Source organism: Bos mutus, chromosome 12 (genome assembly GCF_027580195.1).
Source record: "Bos mutus isolate GX-2022 chromosome 12, NWIPB_WYAK_1.1, whole genome shotgun sequence".
Classification (NCBI taxonomy): Eukaryota; Metazoa; Chordata; class Mammalia; order Artiodactyla; family Bovidae; genus Bos; species Bos mutus.
In genome coordinates, this window is record NC_091628.1 from 72,391,499 (window position 1) to 72,409,097 (window position 17,599).

Here is a 17,599-nt window from a genome sequence, read left to right on the forward strand (position 1 = left end):
AGCGTGTGCGCTTCAGCCTGACTTCTTGAGCTCGGCATAACGAGCCTGAGAGTCACCGGGGCCATAGTTCCACTACTGTGTCCGTCGTTCACTCCTTCTTCTGAGTCGAGCTCCTTGGGGTGGATGTGACACCGTTTGCTTCTTCATTCGCCTATGGATGGAACAAGCCCCTAATTTCGGCAGTGCCATACCTTGCAGGCTTGTCTCCACATGTGTGCAAGTCCCTTTGCCGTAGAACACGTGCTTTAAAGAGCATAAGGGATGAGGGCAGGTTCCTGGCACCCTCAGCTTTCCTTTTCCAGGTGGCTGTGGCGGGAGTCTGGACCATTGTTCAGTAGAGAGGAGGGAGAAGGGCCCCCAGCTCTGGTTTCCTCCTGGGCCTTCTGGAGGCGCCTCCCTCCCCCATGGCGCACTGGGCTCCTCTTCCTGCATTTTACCACCGTCTCAACTGTCTTTACTGTTCAGGTTCAAAGGGCGATGTGGGCTTCCCAGGATTAGCCGGGAGCCCAGGAATTCCTGGATCCAAAGGAGAACAAGGATTCATGGGTCCCCCGGGACCACAGGGACAGCCGGGATTGCCAGGGACCCCAGGCCACGCGGTAGAGGGGCCCAAAGGAGACCGCGGCCCGCAAGGACAACCCGGCCTGCCAGGTAAGGACATTTAACGAGCTCAGCTGGGGCCGAAAGAGGCACAAAAGTACGCAGGTGTAACACGAATAATCAGAGTCTTGAATGAGCTTCTGTGAGAAGCTGGCAGCTTTTTTTACCCCTTGAAACTGCGGAAGACTCTGGGCCGCTGTCGCTTGGGCCTCTGTTGTTGGTGCTTTTCTTGTGTCCTTTCTGTCAAGGAACGTGGTATGCACGACAGGTAACTAGGGGGAGGGAGACAGGACATCACGGAAAGGACAGGTGGTTTAAAACCAGCGTGACCTCTGGCCCCCTGAGCAGGGCGGCTGTGCTGCGGCTCGGCCCCCCCGAGCACAGGGCCCACGGGACACCTGAGTCTGAGACGGGTGTTTGTCACAGCGGTTACTGCCTGCCGAGAGTCCTCCCTCCAGGACCTGCCTGGATGTCTTCAGGGCTCGAGATTTGCTGTGAACAGTCGGGGGCATCTGGGTGGCAGTGCCAAGCACACTCTAGTGACACTTGCACCTCAGCCCTCCCTCCAGCCTCAAGTGTGTGTCTGCTGTGTCTCCCGCCAGGGCGTCCGGGGCCCATGGGGCCTCCAGGCCTCCCCGGGCTCGAGGGGCTGAAAGGTGAAAGGGGGAACCCAGGCTGGCCGGGCACTCCGGGAGCTCCAGGGCCCAAGGGAGACCCAGGATTCCAGGGCATGCCGGTGAGTTGTCCCTTGTCAGGTCCTGTTTTTGAAAAGGATCAAAAGATAATACTTGTGTGTGTGTGTGTGGTGTATCCACATGTGTGACATGTATGTTATACTCCCAGAGCTTCTCCAAATCAGTCCCTTCTCTCTGGCAAGCAGTCATGGCAGGCAGCTGTTACAACAGTTCTTACAATCTAGTTTTACACGAACCCTCAGAAGTGAAATGTTGTAATGCTGGAAATCATGGTTCAATGCCTGGCTTAAAACCCTGTGCATAAACGATGCAAAAAGGAGCCTCAGGGCATAGCAATACGCACTCAGTGTCCATGTGTCCACACGTGCGTTGTGTGTGTGTTGCTGTTCGGTTGCCAAGTCGTGTCTGATTGTGCGACCCTGTGGGCTGCAGGCTCCTCTGTCCTTCCCTGCTCCCAGAGTTCGCTCAGATTCATGTCCATTGAGTCCGTGATGCCATCCAACCACTTCATCCTCTGCCACCCTCTTGCCTTCAACCTTTCCCAGCACTGGGGTCTTTTCCAATGAGTCAGCTCTTTGCATCAGGTGGCCAAAGTTTTGGAGCTTCAACTTCAGCTTCAATTCTTCCAATGAATATTGAGTCCTGATTTCCTTTAGGATGGACTGGTTTAATCTCCTTGCTGACCAAGGGACTCTCAAGAGTCTTGTCCAGCACCACGATTTGACAGCATCCATTTCCTGGCTCTCTTCATGGTCCAGTTCTCACATCCATACATGACTACTGGATTATATGTATACATATGTACAAATACTTGTTTACGTCATTTTAGTTACCTTGTTAAAATAAAGTAAAGCAAATAAATACATGTAAGAAGCAATACAACTTCTTATGTATTGTGAAAGGAACAACTATGTTGAAATATGTAGAAATTAAGATAATATTTTTAAAATATAAGAACATCACTATATTGTAAAGGAAAATAATCCTTCTTTAGTTTTTTAATGTTTCTTTTCCCATATTTAAAAGCTCTTTTAAGACAAGATATGAAGTCAGTTCTAAAGAAAAATCACTGTGGTTGAGTGTTGGGAGGAAGGTTTTCCAGGAAGGTTCTTTGGTGTTGAGATGTTGCCACGACAGATGTTTAGGGAGTTTCGACTCTGTTCATGGCATCGTCTTGTGTGTGGGACAGTGGGACGTCAGATTTATACCTGCTCCTGGAAGTGACCACATAGATGGATGAGCAGAAGGGACAGAGTGAATGAATGAACGCTGCCATTCCAGCCTCCTGATTTAAGCACGCACAGAGGTTTTATCACTCTTTCTACATCTTTAAGAAACCAGTGAGGCCCTATTTGTTCACAAAGCCACTTTCAGAGCACAGAGGGGCTGTCCTGGCTTCCCCACTGCTGCCTGCTCGAGAGACTTGGGCCCCTTGAGCGGTTCCTGACTGATGCTCTCTCGTGTGTCTAGGGCATCGGCGGCTCTCCAGGAATCACAGGAGCCAAGGGTGATGTGGGACCTCCAGGAGTTCCAGGGTTTCACGGTAAGACATAAGGAGGTGCTGCTTGAAGACGCGTTTCCCTGCCTGTAGGGCCCCAGCCCTGGCGCTTCCTGCCGAGAGACTGGCACAGCTAGTATGAGACTCTGTCCTCTTTGCATTTAAACGCCCTTTCTGGATGGCAGCCCCATTCGTAGACTCTCATGCTTGGCTGTATAAAGACGTTCTGATTTCCTTCTTAAGAACCAGTGGATCACTGGCTCCTCGATGAGAAATCATGGGGGATTTGGGCCATTCATTAATTTTTTAATGTTTTAGGCAAATGTTTATGGGGTGCCTACCCGCTTCCAGGCAATGTGGTTTTAACTGAGAAACCAGGTACATGTGAATGGAAGGTGAATAAAATAAGTGCTCAGCTTGCAGGCGTCTTGCAGTCTAACTGGGGACACGTGGGAACCGGATCGTTACCAAAAGCAGAGTTGCGTGTCCCTCCACTGGTTGTGACTGTTTTAGGGTTTGCTGCATGTTTGGAAAAATGTGACTTCTGGGGTTTCAGAGAGGAGAGTTTCCTCAAAAGTTTTACATCGCTGACTACAAGGAATGCTCTTTTCTTCCAGGAGCGTAAACTGGAAGCGTGTTCACTCTGTGTGTGTCTGTGCATGTGTGCGCGTGTAATGTATGCATGTGTGTTTGTAGGTGTGCATATGTATATGCAGGTACACGTGAACATGTGTGTAAATGTTTGTGTGTATATGTATCTACTGGGTTGGCTAAAAGTTCATTCAGGTTTTTATAAGGTCTTATAGAATAAACCTGAATGAGCCTCTTGGCCAACCCAGTGCTTGCGTGTGTTCACACACACGCACACGGATATCTTTTGGAATTCTGTGCAGACGATGTTCTACTTTCCTCTAGGTCAGAAAGGCGCCCCCGGCCTGCAGGGAGTCAAAGGTGACCAAGGAGATCAAGGCTTCCCAGGAACTAAAGGTGAGGGGTGTGGTCGAGAGGAAACAGCGCCCGAGAATGCTCAGGCCGCTCCTCGGGGTTGTTGCCGTGTGTGGCTAGTCTAGTTGACGTTTCCACCAGCCATCTGTCCCAAAAGCCAGGTTGGTTCCATCTGTGTGTGAGGTCGATCCAGCACAGAGGGGATGAGGGGCTCAAGATTCACAGACTGTCACAGGCTCTGAGGGCAGATGGAAATCAGCTGTGAAAACTTGGAGTGAAACCCGGCTTGCACGAGCAGGCTGGACCCTCTGTGGGTGGGCGGCACGGAGCTCTTTATAGAAAAGCCCCTCCCTGGCTTCTCCATGGGGAGCGGGACGTGCCAAGTGGCTCCAGAGATGTAGCTGGTCTCGGAAGGAGATGATCTCCATCCTGCCCTGGACTCCATGGCCCAGAGCTCATTTCTAGGGCTGCATTTCGTTTTGAAGACCGTGTCTTGATAGAGGGAGTTAGTAACCATAATGCACTGAGACGTGGATGATTAGGGGGAAAAGTAAACAGAGAAATGTGTGAGGAGTGAGAGAGGGAGAGAGGGGAGGCTGTGGAAGACCTGAAACGCCTCACGATTGCTCCGTGTATTTCAGGACCCATTCAGGCAGCAGGAGGGTTATGTTCAGTTCAGTTCAGTCGCTCAGTCGTGTCTGACTCTGCGACCCCCTGGTCTGCAGCACACCAGGCTTCCCTGTCCATCACCAGCTCCTGGACTTTGCTCAAACTCATGTCCATCAAGTCGGTGATGCCATCCAACCATCTCATCCTCTGTCATCCCCTGCTCCCCCCGCCTTTGATCTTTGCCCGCATCCGTGAACAGTATGAAGAGGATTACATTCGGTCATCATTAAAAAATTAAGACCAGTGGCTCTGGTGTGCAGTCAGGCGGGTTTCAGGAAAAAAGTTGAGAGCAAACATCCTAATTCCACGTGTCGGGCTCCCCAGGTGGGAGGCGAGGCCCTCGGAGGGTTGAGCTTCACCACAGGGAGAGTCTGTCGGAGCATCCAGAGTGGAGCGGACAGTTGACACTGGTGACCTGAGTCTCTTCCAGTCCCCAAGAGGCAGGATTTTAGGTTAGATAATAGACATGAGCAGATCCCGGTGTCTTGTGAGCACCTGGTGACCTGTGTATTTGATCGGGATTCTCCTTTTGAGAAGCACTGCTTCTGGTTGGGTTTCACGTCAGACGCCGTTTCTGCCTCGAGTGTTGACAGTGAGATTGACCAGCGGCCGCCTTGATTCCCACAGGTCTTCCCGGCCCCCCGGGCCCCCCAGGTCCATTCAGCATCATCAAGGGGGAACCAGGGCTCCCTGGGCCCGAGGGCCCCGCGGGTCTGAAAGGGCTTCAGGGACCTCCAGGCCCGAAAGGACAGCAAGGTAAGAATAGGTTGGCTGGGCAATCAGGGGGCATGGGGTCAGGAGGGGCTGACGTGGGCGGGCTTCCCTCTTCACCCATGTGTCTCAGGTCAGTCTCTGGGGTGGTGACTGTGAAAACCTGTATTTGAAGATGACTTTCTTATCTTCCCTTAATGTATATCAAAACCACGTGCAGTTTTCAAAGGGGCCGAAAAAGGCCAGAAGGTCTTCCCTGGTGGCTCAGTGGTAAAGAACCCGCCTGCCAACGCAGGAGACGCGGGTTCAATCCCTGGGTTGGGAAGTTCCCCTGGAGGAGGGAAAATGGCACCCCACTCCAGTGTTCTTGCCTGGGAAATCCCATGGACAGAGGAGCCTGGTGGGCTGTAGTCCATGGGGTCTCAAGAGTCAGACGTGACTGGGTGACCGACCACACGTGCACACGTGGAAAAAGACCAGAATGAAACAGGGAAAAGGCAAGGGGAACGTACAGCTCAGCACTGCTGTGCTCACTTAGATCAGCGTGGGCGAAGGCTGGGGAGAAGCGCCTCTCCGGCCGCGAGGTGGGGGCGGCAGGGAGCAGTGGCCTAGAATCACGGGAATTGGTGCTCTCCGTGGTGGCCCAGAGGCTCTGCCCAACCAGTCAGGATCTGTGCAAATCCTTAAGATTCCAGATACTGCAACCTAGACGCTTTCTGCTTCTTGGAGCTAAACAGTCCCCACTTTAAAAGCTACTGCAGAGGGGCGGGAATGGAAAAATAAAGAAGAAGGATAATATTTAGAGTAGCAAGTAAGCATCACGGAAATTCCAGGTTCAGTGCCCCTAGAATGCAGTGTGTGCTTACAAACAGAAGAACCACCCCATCAATAAGTCTGATGCTTGAACGTTATCTGAGGCACCAGAATAAGGCCGAGGGGGAAACACTTGAGAAAATGAAAATGCATCGAATCTCCCCAAGCCCCCACATGCCTGCCTTTCCCCAAACTGCCTGCCGAACAGTGACAACAGAAGCAGGGAGAAGCCGGGGAGAACCCTGAGCTCCGTGCAGGGGTCGGTCCGGCCGTGGCCCCTGCGGCCTGCGCATCGCTCTTCGGGCTTTTGGAGAAAGTTTCCCGCTTGCGGTCCCAGGCCCTGTGCTGGCATCTGCGGAGGCCAGAGAAGACATTTCAAAGGGGGAGGAGGAGGTACAGCCCGTGGATGGCTCTCCACGAACAGATCCTGACCCCTCTCTCCTCTCGCTCAGGTGTGACGGGATCCGTGGGCTTGCCCGGGCCCCCAGGTGAGCCCGGCTTTGACGGCGCCCCAGGCCAGAAAGGAGAGACGGGGCCCTTCGGCCCTCCCGGTAGGTGCGCTGTGTCCTCCCAGCTTCGCTGCCCCTTTGCTGCGTCTTCTGGTTCGAAGCCTCAGGTCCGGGCACGCGAAAACCTGCAGAACGCGTTTCTGGAAAGACTTCCAGAGGAGTCTGTTTCTTAGGAGAAACAGAATCTCACAGCGGGGCTGCGGGTTGTCATCATTCTTTTCTGGGTCGGGAGACTGTTGGTCACAGCTCGGTGTTTCCCCGATGTGGACATGACTGAGAGAAGGCCGGTAGACGGCCCTGTGCGGTTTCATAAGGGTCTGTGGCTCAAACTCGCCATTGCAGCAGCGGGCAAGGGGGAGCAGATAATGACGCCGTGTTGGCCAGAAGGCTGCTGGCTGCTCCTGGTTCAAGTTGAGCTGCTTCCCAAGAGGTGGGAACTCAGAGGTCCCATCATGGCTGAGAAGCCAGAGGCCGAAGGTGCCGCTGAATGCTCAGAGGGCCCAGCCCAGCAGGAGGCCCTGGGACAGACTTGCGGCCACGTGGTCACCCCTGGAGATGGGAGGACACTCTGCAAGGAGCTTCCTTCCTGCCCTGTTTCTGCAGGCGGCCTGGGGCCACTGAGGCTGGGACGCTACCTTCAGAGGAGGTTGTCAATAATTGTATGATAATCCTCGCCCACAGGAGCCCCCAGTGCTGAAAGAATACAGATCACGCCATTTATTCCTGTATCGATGATTTCATGTATTTCATTTATTCACTGAACTGAGCTCTTTGAGTGTCTCTTTGCCCCAAGCACGGTGCTTTTAACCTGTCCGGCGGTGGGATGCAGAGAGGAGCGGCCGAGGCTGCAGATCGGAGGCGGTGGCTGTCGGTGGCCGCGCCATCTCGCCCGTGCGTAACTAAGGAAGCGGCTTCTCTTCCGTCTTGCAGGTCCACGTGGCTTCCCGGGTCCGCCCGGCCCCGACGGGCTGCCGGGATCCATGGGTCCCCCGGGCACCCCATCAGTCGATCATGGCTTCCTTGTGACCCGGCACAGTCAGACAACAGACGACCCCCAGTGCCCTCCTGGGACCAAAATCCTCTACCACGGCTACTCTTTGCTCTACGTGCAAGGCAACGAGCGGGCGCACGGCCAGGACTTGGGTGAGGCCCCTGAGATGTGTGTGTTCCTTCTGAGTTGCGTCTCCGGTGCTGGGTGGTGCTGGGCTGTGTTCCTCTCCGGTCCTGTGGTCCGAGGTGTTGCCAAGACCTAGCTAAGGGGAAGAGCCCTGTTTCCCTCCATCCTTACCAAAGGCCACCATATTACTAACGGGGAGCCAGGCAATCGTAAAGGCTGACTCTCCAAAAAAGTTTAATAGAACTTTTGACCTCTTCCTTAAGTGATCAGATGAGATTAAGATTTCTGGAGTAAGCGCACAACAGTTTGCATTCATTGTTGTAAAACAGAGCAGCTTTACTGTTGCTCTTTTTAAAAACGTCCACGTTTTCTTGGCCAAAATTCCTTTGCTAATCTCTGTCCTGTAAGTTTAGGTGGACAGAGAGGATCATGTGTTTGCCATCATTTTCTTAGTCTCCTCCGGATCTGCTCCTCCAAATTATATTTTAATGTTGTGCGCCTACCTCTAACTTTCACGGAGGTTGGGAACATGTAGAAAGACAGCTCTGCATTTTGTCAGAAACGTTGTCCAGTGAGTTACTGGGCTGTTGTAGAGGGAGCTGCACATTAAATTCCTTCTGGAGTTCAGTCCAGGAAAAGGTTTCTCTCTCTTGATGAACCACTTTGTTTCCATTCAGCAAAACGTCCTGCTAATTAAAAGCTAATGGGGTTTTAAATTAATGCTCGTTTCCAATCATACTAGTGTGTTTATTTCGCTGTGTTTCTTCCTCCTTTCTGTAACTTCACACGTCTTTATTTCCGTCTTCACGCGTGTGAAGGATAGATGTCTGTTTTAATTTCAAGCGTGTTCGTTTCCATCTTCACGCGTGTGGAGGGCGTCTGGTTTCCGTCTTCACACGTGTGGAGGGCGTCTGTCGTCTGTGCTTGCTGGCGCTCGCCGTCTGGCCCGGGCAGGCTGTCAGTGGTAATCCGAGGCCCTCTCCCCGCGCAGGCACGGCGGGCAGCTGTCTGCGGAAGTTCAGTACCATGCCCTTCCTCTTCTGTAACATCAACAATGTCTGCAACTTCGCGTCCCGCAACGACTACTCGTACTGGCTGTCCACCCCGGAGCCCATGCCCATGTCCATGGCTCCCATCACGGGGGAGAACATCCGGCCCTTCATCAGCAGGTGAGTCCAGCCCGTCGGAGCAGACACACGACTGAGGGAGAAAGGCCACTCGTCCTCAGGGCGGAGGTTATTTTTGTGTTTTTCCGTTTTCCTCCCAAACATTCAATTCATTGCCATTCTGTTTACTGATTGTGATACCTGAGCTCTGTGATAGAAATCATCCATGCAAAGGATTGGATGTAAAAGTCAGTTATCCTCTTAAAAGTTGTAGTGCAAACCCTGGGTGAGATAGAACACATATCTCGTGTGACTCGCTGGGGTGACCACCTTCCCTGCCACGAGCGAGCAGTGTCTCTGGAATTCCCGCAAACATGGGAGCATCTTCACTGCTTTTTTCTTTCTTAAGATATATATTTTTGGAATCACTCCCTACCCCCATGAAATTTAAAAATAATTTTTTATTTTTGATCGTAGTAAAATACACATAACATAAAATTTACCATCTTAACCATTTTAAAGTGTGCAGTTCAATGGCACTTAATGTAGGAACTTAACTATGGGTGTGAGGGAGTCCTCAAGAAACTGTAACACCTCGGACATAGAGTCCGTCTGTGCTTTATGTGTAAGAAGATTATACTGATGTACTGTGTCCATCACATGTGTATGTCCTAAGAATTTTCTTATTCTCCTCCACTCCACCAGTTTTTGCGCCCTGAAGGTAATACTCTCCCCACTGAGAATGCGTATGTTTGAGTGACTTCCCAAATTAAGTGCTTGCCACACTAATTAATGTCTGGGGTATGTTTTCAAGTCCCCAAGAATCTGCCTGGTAGGAAATAAAATGGGAAATTGAAATTATTATGACCGAAAAGTACACAGTCGTCTTATCTTTGCTTCTTTCCTTCTAATTAAAAAGTTGCTTCCTTAGCTGCACTCAGAGGTAATAGAACAGAGGCAAATGTATGAATTTGTTTCACTGAGAAGCTAGTCTTCTACAGAGAAGATAACAGAGGATAAAAAGAATGACAAGGCGGGCCAAGTTTGCCTTAGCAGAGTGAGAAGGAGACAGAACACAAGCGTTTCTGTGTTTCTTTTAGGGAAATAGCAGCTTCTGAACAGGAGGAAGGATGTAACGGTGCCGGCTGAGGGGTGTCTGCAGTCGGAAGTTGGGGCTGGGTGCGTGCTGACCGCCTGGTCCCCAGATGGTCACTGCGGGCTTCGAGGGGGCCGGCCAGTTATAGGGTCTGAGGCTCCATCACGTGGAAGGCTGGTCCAGATCTGTCTTCTTAAAAGAACCTACCGTGTGGACCCGGAGCAGAAAGGCTGGGAGAGTCCTATTAGAAAAGTCAGGTTTTTTAAGGCCTTACATCCAACCACTTTATTTTGAGCTGTAAGAAAACTCACCTCCTGGACATTAAAATGGGAGCTTCCTGGGAGGCCCCTCTGCAAACACAGATGTCCTTCTGCGTATCGGGGTGCCTGTGGGCTGTTCTGTGTCGAGACTTTTCTTGCTCAGACCGTGACAGGCGCATGAGAACGAGAACTAACTGCCTTTGTGTTTCTGTTTAGCTTTCCATGGACGACAGGTAGATCGTGATTTTCGTTTCCTATTTACTGTCTTGGCAAACTTGACATTGACCTTGATTTGGCTGGGACACGGGGGCTCTGGGATGAGTCAGGATGCTCCAGAAACCGGCCCAGGAGTAGAGTAGGTCTGGGACCCGCTCTTCCCTGGGGACCCATCACCACGAGCTGTTTAAATGCCCCTAGTAGGTCTGGGGCCTGCTCTTCCCTGGGGACCCATCACCGCGAGCTGTTTAAATGCCCCATTGCAGGGTTTGCGCAGCTCCTTGTTAGCTAACCCACAGATTCTGAGCTGGAAGAGACCTCAGAAGTCACATCCTCTAAGTCACGGCTCTGAAAGCACGTGTATCTACCTCCCCTTTGGTCATCGTGCCACCTGTTCCTCCCGGGCACCCAGCTCCCATGGTCACTTTGACTTGGTGGTTTCTGACGACCTCTCAAAACTCACAGGTTCTTTCCAAGGCCTTTCCTTTGGGGACGCCCTAAAGCTTAATTTCAGAAAGAATTAACGACACAAAATCCTCCCTTTCCAGCAGAAAGAGCAGCAAGCTTTCTGCTGTCACCCGGACACAAGCTTCTAAGCACTTTCTGACTTTCTGCAGACGCGAGGCATCCATAGCTGTGGATGGTTTAATTGCCCTAGAGCACAGACCACTGGTCTGAGAGCCGGAGCTGAGCTCCGATTCTGCCTTATACACCAACTCTGGTCTCAGGCTCTCATGAATAACATGGAGAAGGAGACTCATGAATTTCAAGGGACGACGCAGCTCATTAGACCTGCGACTCTGTCCCGGAACACCCATCTGACGGGGTCGAGACCGCGTCTCTGCAGCAGCCTGAACCTGCCAGCCCAGCAGAGGCTGACATGAGTCCCTTTCCTGCATGCTGTCCGCTCCCGGGCCCGGCAGGCAGATGGTGGCAGATGTGAAAGGCCAATTTCAGTAGCTGTTGTTTAATCGAGCCCTTTAATCCATCTGCATTTGTGTGAATAAAATAGAAGTAGCACAACACACACGAGACTCTCACATCCGGGGAAAACCAAGCACTCGTTCCGGCCTGTTCCCACGTCGCATCTATTTTCGTGCAAATGTTCCAGCCCAGCTAGGTGTATTATTAACATCATTTGCAGTCATTTATCAGCACTGTTGGCTCTGTGCTCATTCTGTGACTTGAATGTGGTCACTGCTATTGTTTACTTATTTAACAAACCGTGAGTGCACCCTCAGAGGGTGTCTTAGCAGAGTAGGTGCCAGGCAGAACATTCTGGGTCCAGCCCTGGGTAGGTCTCCTCACTGGTCTGTTGGCTCCAGGTCTGGACGGTCCCTGGAAGGAGGCGCACGTGGGCTGCTGGCCCCAGGCTCATTGTTTTTCTTAGTTACTGTAATTCAGCAGATGTTCTTCCATTGAAGATGATTCAGGGCTTAAAGCACCGTGTTCCAGAAGCACTGGCCCTTGAACGGCACCATCTCCTTTTTCTTGAGCATTCCGTGTGTTTGCTGAGGTCTGTGCTCATTGCTGAAACGCCGGAGCATGCTGTGGTTCGCAAAGGAGACACAGACGTCTCCTGCGGCCCCAGCTCCCCCGGGGGAGACGGGCCCTGTTACAACCTGGCTCCGGGTTGCCTTCCCCTTATAACAGAGCAGATGGGGAAATGACAAGTGTTGAGTGTGGCTCGGAGTTTAATATTTGAACACCAAGGCAACTCTATCAAATCAGTGAGAAGCCCTGGGCCTCAGAGTCCAAGCAGGGCACCTGCTCCGTTTGATGAGATGTCACTGGACTGGAAAGACCGAGTGCAGAGCTGGAGAGCGGGTGCCGGGGAGGGGTGGGGGGTGGGCTTCTCGCGCTGAGCTGAGGGTCTTGGCTCCGGTTCTTCGCAGGTGTGCTGTGTGTGAGGCCCCGGCCATGGTGATGGCCGTGCACAGCCAGACCATCCAGATCCCGCAGTGCCCCACCGGCTGGTCCTCGCTCTGGATCGGCTACTCCTTTGTGATGGTGAGTGTTTGGAGCAGCTCCGTGTTCCCCCAAAGAGACGCCCATGACCTCCCCGTCTCTCCTATCTGGCTACTGTCCTCACTGCTGGGACGCCCTGCGAAGCGTCCCCAGGAGCCTGGCCCCCTCTGCTGGGAGGGGACACTGTGGGGGGGCGGTGTCCAGCGCCAGCCCAGAGCTCTCCTCTTCCTTGGAGAGGCTGTTCTGGGATGACCGGATGAGAGGCTGAGTTGGAGCCTCCCTGGGGGAAGCAGGGAGGGGGGTCCCGTTGAGGGGGTTCCCATCTCAGCTTTGCCTGAGAGGTGTGATCATGGTCAGATCTGGAACGTTCTGGGACCCTGGGGTCCTTGTCTGGGAATCCAGGGCGTTAGCTGTGTCCTCACATGTCCCTTCTGGCTCTCAATCCAGAGTCCGCTTTGCTTGTGTCTGAAGTAGCCGTCCTGGAGAGGCTGTCACACCAGACACTTGTATGTCATTCACTTCATGTTTTCATTTCTGAGGACCCTGCATCAACCCATTTGAACAAACAGTTACCATAGTGGTTTTATTTCCTCTTTTTCTCTTAGTTTTTCCTTTTCAAAGAAAAAAACGGATCATTTTTCTTGACCTTATAAAAGCACGTGTAACATCTAACATAGCAAATAAAGGATCTTCGTGATCCTGTATCAGTTTGGGTAGAAAGTCTGAGGCTACTTCAGTTGGTCCCAGCATCCTTTGCACGGCCTGGCTGCCATCGCAGGCCCCGAGTTAGAAGAGGTTTCCGTGTTCTGCAGAGAGAAGAGTCAGGACGGCGTTTGTTTCAGGGCTGATGAACCGGACTGGTCATCTCCCATCCCGGCCGGCAGCTGGTTCCTGGCGCTGGGGGCACGTGGCCTGAGGCCACGGGGAGGTGTGGGTGCCCGTGTGTGACCGCAGGAGGCAGAAGGGGCGGCTCTGCAGGGAGGAGCACCCGATCCCCGCTGACTCACAGTCCCGTCTCCCCGCAGCACACCAGCGCCGGGGCTGAAGGCTCTGGCCAAGCCCTCGCCTCCCCCGGCTCGTGTCTGGAGGAGTTCAGAAGCGCCCCCTTCATCGAGTGCCACGGCCGCGGAACTTGCAATTACTACGCGAACGCTTACAGCTTTTGGCTTGCCACGATAGAGCGGAGCGAGATGTTCAAGTGAGTGGCTCCGGCCCCTCCCCCTCGGTGGCTTTTCTCTGCGGTCAGTTGTGATCCGTACGCGTCACCAGTGCGGAGCCGCAGAGACGGTTCTGCAGCAGTCCTTACGGACAGTTCTTCTCCCACATGTAAGAACGAATCCGTGAGTCTGTTCTATGGGGGCGGATAACCGAGACCACGCTCAAGGTGGAGCTTAGGTGACAGGCTTCATTCCTTCATTGCTGAAGAACCACGAAAGAGGAAAGGTCGTTTTCCAAAGCAAATCCACGGCAGCAGCATTAAGACAGCTCAAATCTTCAGACAGAGCATGTTAGACACAGTACCTTTGACCAGCAGGCAGAGTGCGAATAACCTTGGTTTTCATGGTGTCTATAAGGCTGAACTGGGCGTGTGTGTTGAGTCGTCAGTGACTGTTTTTTAGGCCTGCACGGAGGAAAATTAATTTCAGCATAAATTGCAGCCAAAATAGATAGGGAGGGACTTGATAGGAGGGAGGGATTCACCTTTTAAAACAACGGTCTCAAGTGGCCGCTGACCTCGAGTTAGTCTGGAAGCGGGGCCCGGTTTGTACTGGACGAGAACACATAAAGAGGCGTCTCTGCTGCATTTAGTACCTGCAGGAGCTGACGCAGGGCGCCGAGGGGTCTGAACAATTACTTACTGTTCTTTCCTCCAAATAAGGACGTCTCAGCCTTGGAGATAAGTGATTCTGTCTTTACCTTTTCGGACAGCATTCTGTTCAGCTGGTAAAGAATCCGCCTACGATGCGGGAGACCTGGGTTCAATCCCTGGGTTGGGAAGATCCCCTGGAGAAGGGAAAGGCTACCCACTCCAGTGTTCTGGCCTAGAGAATTCCATGGGCAGAGGAGCCTGGCGGGTCACAGAGTTGGACACACCTCAGCGAGTCTGCACACATATCCTATTATATGGCCACTTTAATTTTCAAAAGATTTGATGAGTACATGTTTTAGGTCAGACTTCACGTTTCAACCGTCAAAGGACAGAATTCCTAGGATCAGGAAGCACTTGGAACAGTTCCCTCTCTTTGGCCTCCAGTGAGACCCACCAGCATGAACATCTTTGCAAAGTTATGAAAGTATTTTGAGGCCTGGCTGATTTTCCCAGATTTGCTGCTCGTCTTGTCATTCAGTGATGATTTAACGGGCTTCCCTGGAGGCTCAGCTGATAAAGACCTGCCTGCAATGTGGGAGACCTGGGTTCGATCCCTGAGTCAGGAAGATTCCCTGGAGAAGGGAAAGGCTACCCACTCAAGTATTCTGGCCTGGAAAATTCCGTGGACTGTATAGTCTGTGGGGTTGCAAAGAATTGGACGTGCCCTTAGGATCTGTGTGTGTGAAGAGAAGACTATTTTCTTAGCCTGGGGGCGTTTATAATCGAGTTGAGAAAGCAGAAGTTTGATGCTGGCGTTCGAGGAGGCTGGGGCTGAGGGCGGGGCGGGGTAGGGGGGTGGTCCGTGGTGGGCGGTGGCTGAGACTTCGGGCTCAGACCGACCTGGGTGACTCTGGGCGAGCTCTCACCCCCTGGGGACGGGATTCCGATGGTAACTCGCGGGCGTTGCCGGGGCCGCGGGATGTGCCCAGCGCCGTCCCGCCTGGAGGCCGGGCGGAGGCGGGGTCCCGGGGATCCCCGACGGCCGGCTCGAGCCTCGCAGTGACCCGGCCCCTGTGCTGCGTTGCAGGAAGCCCACGCCGTCCACGCTGAAGGCCGGGGAGCTGCGCACGCACGTCAGCCGGTGCCAGGTGTGCATGCGGAGGACATAACGGAGCCGGCCCGCAGCTGCGTCACGAATGGTGCTACTCCCTCTTCCCCCTCCTCCTCCTCCTAACAGCAACGAGCTCTAGAAACATAGCCCGTGTACCTCACTGTCCATACGAAAACCATAAGGTGCCTGATAGGAACCTGCCAGACTAACACACCCTGCTTCGTTGGCCTCTGCTGCTGAAGGAGAACCAAGTCCACGCCGAGCTGCCTGTAGAGAAGCCCCCGGGCGCTCCCGATGCAATAAAGAGCATGTCTGTCCTGAGTCCGCTGCACTCCTGTGTGACGTGAGACCCACCAGAAAACCAAAGGGTGCTAGGAGGGGGGCGGCCTTCCATTCTGGGGGCAGCCCCTTGGCGTCCCGGCGTCCTGACAGATCCGTTCCACCCCCAGATGGATGGTCTGTTGAGGTCACTGTCGAGCTGTCTCAGAATTCAGGTTCCCTCGGTCTGTCCAAGTACTGGCCGCGTGGAGCCGATGGCCGGGCCCTCCCGGTGGAAGGATGGGCCGGCAGCCCTGTCTTCCGACAGCCCCCTCCCTCCAAAGAAAAATGTCAGTCTTTCTGCTCCGTGTGGTACTATGCAGCTGCTCTTGCAGAAATCACGGATTTCCTGTGGAATAAAGGTGGTCCCCAAGTAGGCAGAAAGGAGATATATATATATTTTAGTAATTTATATAGATGTCAGCAATTAGGCAGGTCAAGCTGTAGTTTCATTTCCACTGTTAAAATAAAGCTTACATAGTTTCTTTAAAAGCCTGTGTTGTCCTTTAACAGAGGTTTTTTAAACACTAGGGTGTCGAATGTGAAACACCAGTTTTCATTGTTCACCTCGAAACCAAAAGTTGTGTGTTGCCAAAGCCAAACCCAGGTTCACGGACGTGGTGTCTGTTACAGGGAGACGTGTCCTTTGAGTTTCTTGTTTTCTTCTGTATGAGATATCTTCAGGGTTTTAAACACTAATCACAAACTGAATGACTTGACTTCAAAAGCAACAGCCTTGAAAGGCCTTCATCTTAAGAGCATCCGCGTTCTGCGGCCTGGTGTGAGAAGCAGCTCTGTCCAAGCAGAATATCGGTGTCGTTGCCTGTAGGCACATTCAGGCGCTCCCTTGGTTCTCGAGAGCTGTGTTCAGACTTCAGCAGGGGAGCGAATGGATGGCAGGGGGGCAGACCACTGTGCCTGAAATGACATTTCACTCCAAAACGCTTTTAAGACTACTAAGGCCTTCTGTGTAATTCCTTTAAATGTGTATTTCTTAAAAATTCAAATTTGTAATAAAACTATTTGTATAAAAATTAAGCTTTTATTAATTTGTTGCTAGTTTTCCACAGAAACCTCAAAGGAAAGTTTACTGCAGGAGCCACTAATAAATTTGTAAGCTTTGCACACCTTAGACCATATCTATTTTGTAGTTCTTCCTAATGAGTCACAGACTGGGTATCATTTACAGAAATTACTACAAAGAAAAACAAGTATGGTCTTCTTCATCCCTCCTCCCTTCTCTCCCATCTGTCCATCTAGGCAGCCATCCTCCCCCACCTGTCCTTCCATCCATCCTCCCATCCACCCACCCATCAATCCATCATCCTTCCATCCATCCACCCACCCGCCTGTCCATCCATCCATCCATCCATCCATCCTCCCATCCTTCCATCCATCCATCACCCACCCATCCATCCATCCATCCTCCCATCCTTTCATCCATCTACCCACCCATCCATCCATCCATCCTCCCATCCATCCACCCCCCCACCCATCCTTCCATCCATCCTCCCATCCACCCACCCATCAATCCATCCTCCCACCCACCCGTCCATCCATCTATCCACCCATCCACCCACCCATCCTTCCATCCATCCATCACCCGCCCGTCCATCCATCCATCCTCCCATCATTCCATCCATCTACCCACTCATCCTTCCATCCATCCTCCTACCCATCCTTCCATCCATCCATCCATCCATCCACCCACCCACCCATCCATCCATCTACCCACTCATCCTTCCATCCACCCTCCTACCCATCCTTCCATCCATCCATCACCCACCCACCCATCCATCCATCACCCACCCACCCATCCATCCATCTACCCACTCATCCTTCCATCCATCCTCCCATCTACCCACCCATCCTTCCATCCATCCATCCATCCATCCATCCATCCATCCTCCCATCCTTCCATCCATCCATCCACTCACTCACCCATCCATGCATCTACCCACTCATCCTTCCATCCATCCTCCCATCTACCCACCCATCCTTCCAGCCATCCTCCCATCCGCCCACCCATCCTTCCAGCAATCAGCTCACCAGTTCGTCCACCCATCTATCCATCCATCCATCTATCCATACTCCCACCCATCCTTCCATCCATCCACCCCGTCCATTCATCTCTCCATCTGCCCATCCACCCTTCCA

At 52.6% G+C, this 17,599-nt stretch overlaps 1 protein-coding gene across 1 annotated transcript in view; it reads left to right on the top strand.

Annotated features, from left to right (window-relative positions):
- The window catches only part of COL4A1 (collagen type IV alpha 1 chain), a 133,504-nt gene extending 116,930 nt beyond the window's left edge, over nt 1-16,574 (top strand). The window contains exons 42-52 of the mRNA XM_070380742.1: nt 466-651; nt 1,203-1,336; nt 2,766-2,838; nt 3,709-3,780; nt 5,035-5,163; nt 6,384-6,482; nt 7,371-7,583; nt 8,549-8,726; nt 12,131-12,245; nt 13,229-13,401; nt 15,101-16,574. Coding sequence (XP_070236843.1) covers nt 466-651; nt 1,203-1,336; nt 2,766-2,838; nt 3,709-3,780; nt 5,035-5,163; nt 6,384-6,482; nt 7,371-7,583; nt 8,549-8,726; nt 12,131-12,245; nt 13,229-13,401; nt 15,101-15,182 — 1,454 coding nt within the window. The 3' untranslated portion in view covers nt 15,183-16,574. The remainder of the gene's footprint in view (nt 1-465; nt 652-1,202; nt 1,337-2,765; nt 2,839-3,708; nt 3,781-5,034; nt 5,164-6,383; nt 6,483-7,370; nt 7,584-8,548; nt 8,727-12,130; nt 12,246-13,228; nt 13,402-15,100) is intronic.
- The last annotated feature ends 1,025 nt before the right edge of the window (nt 16,575-17,599 follow it).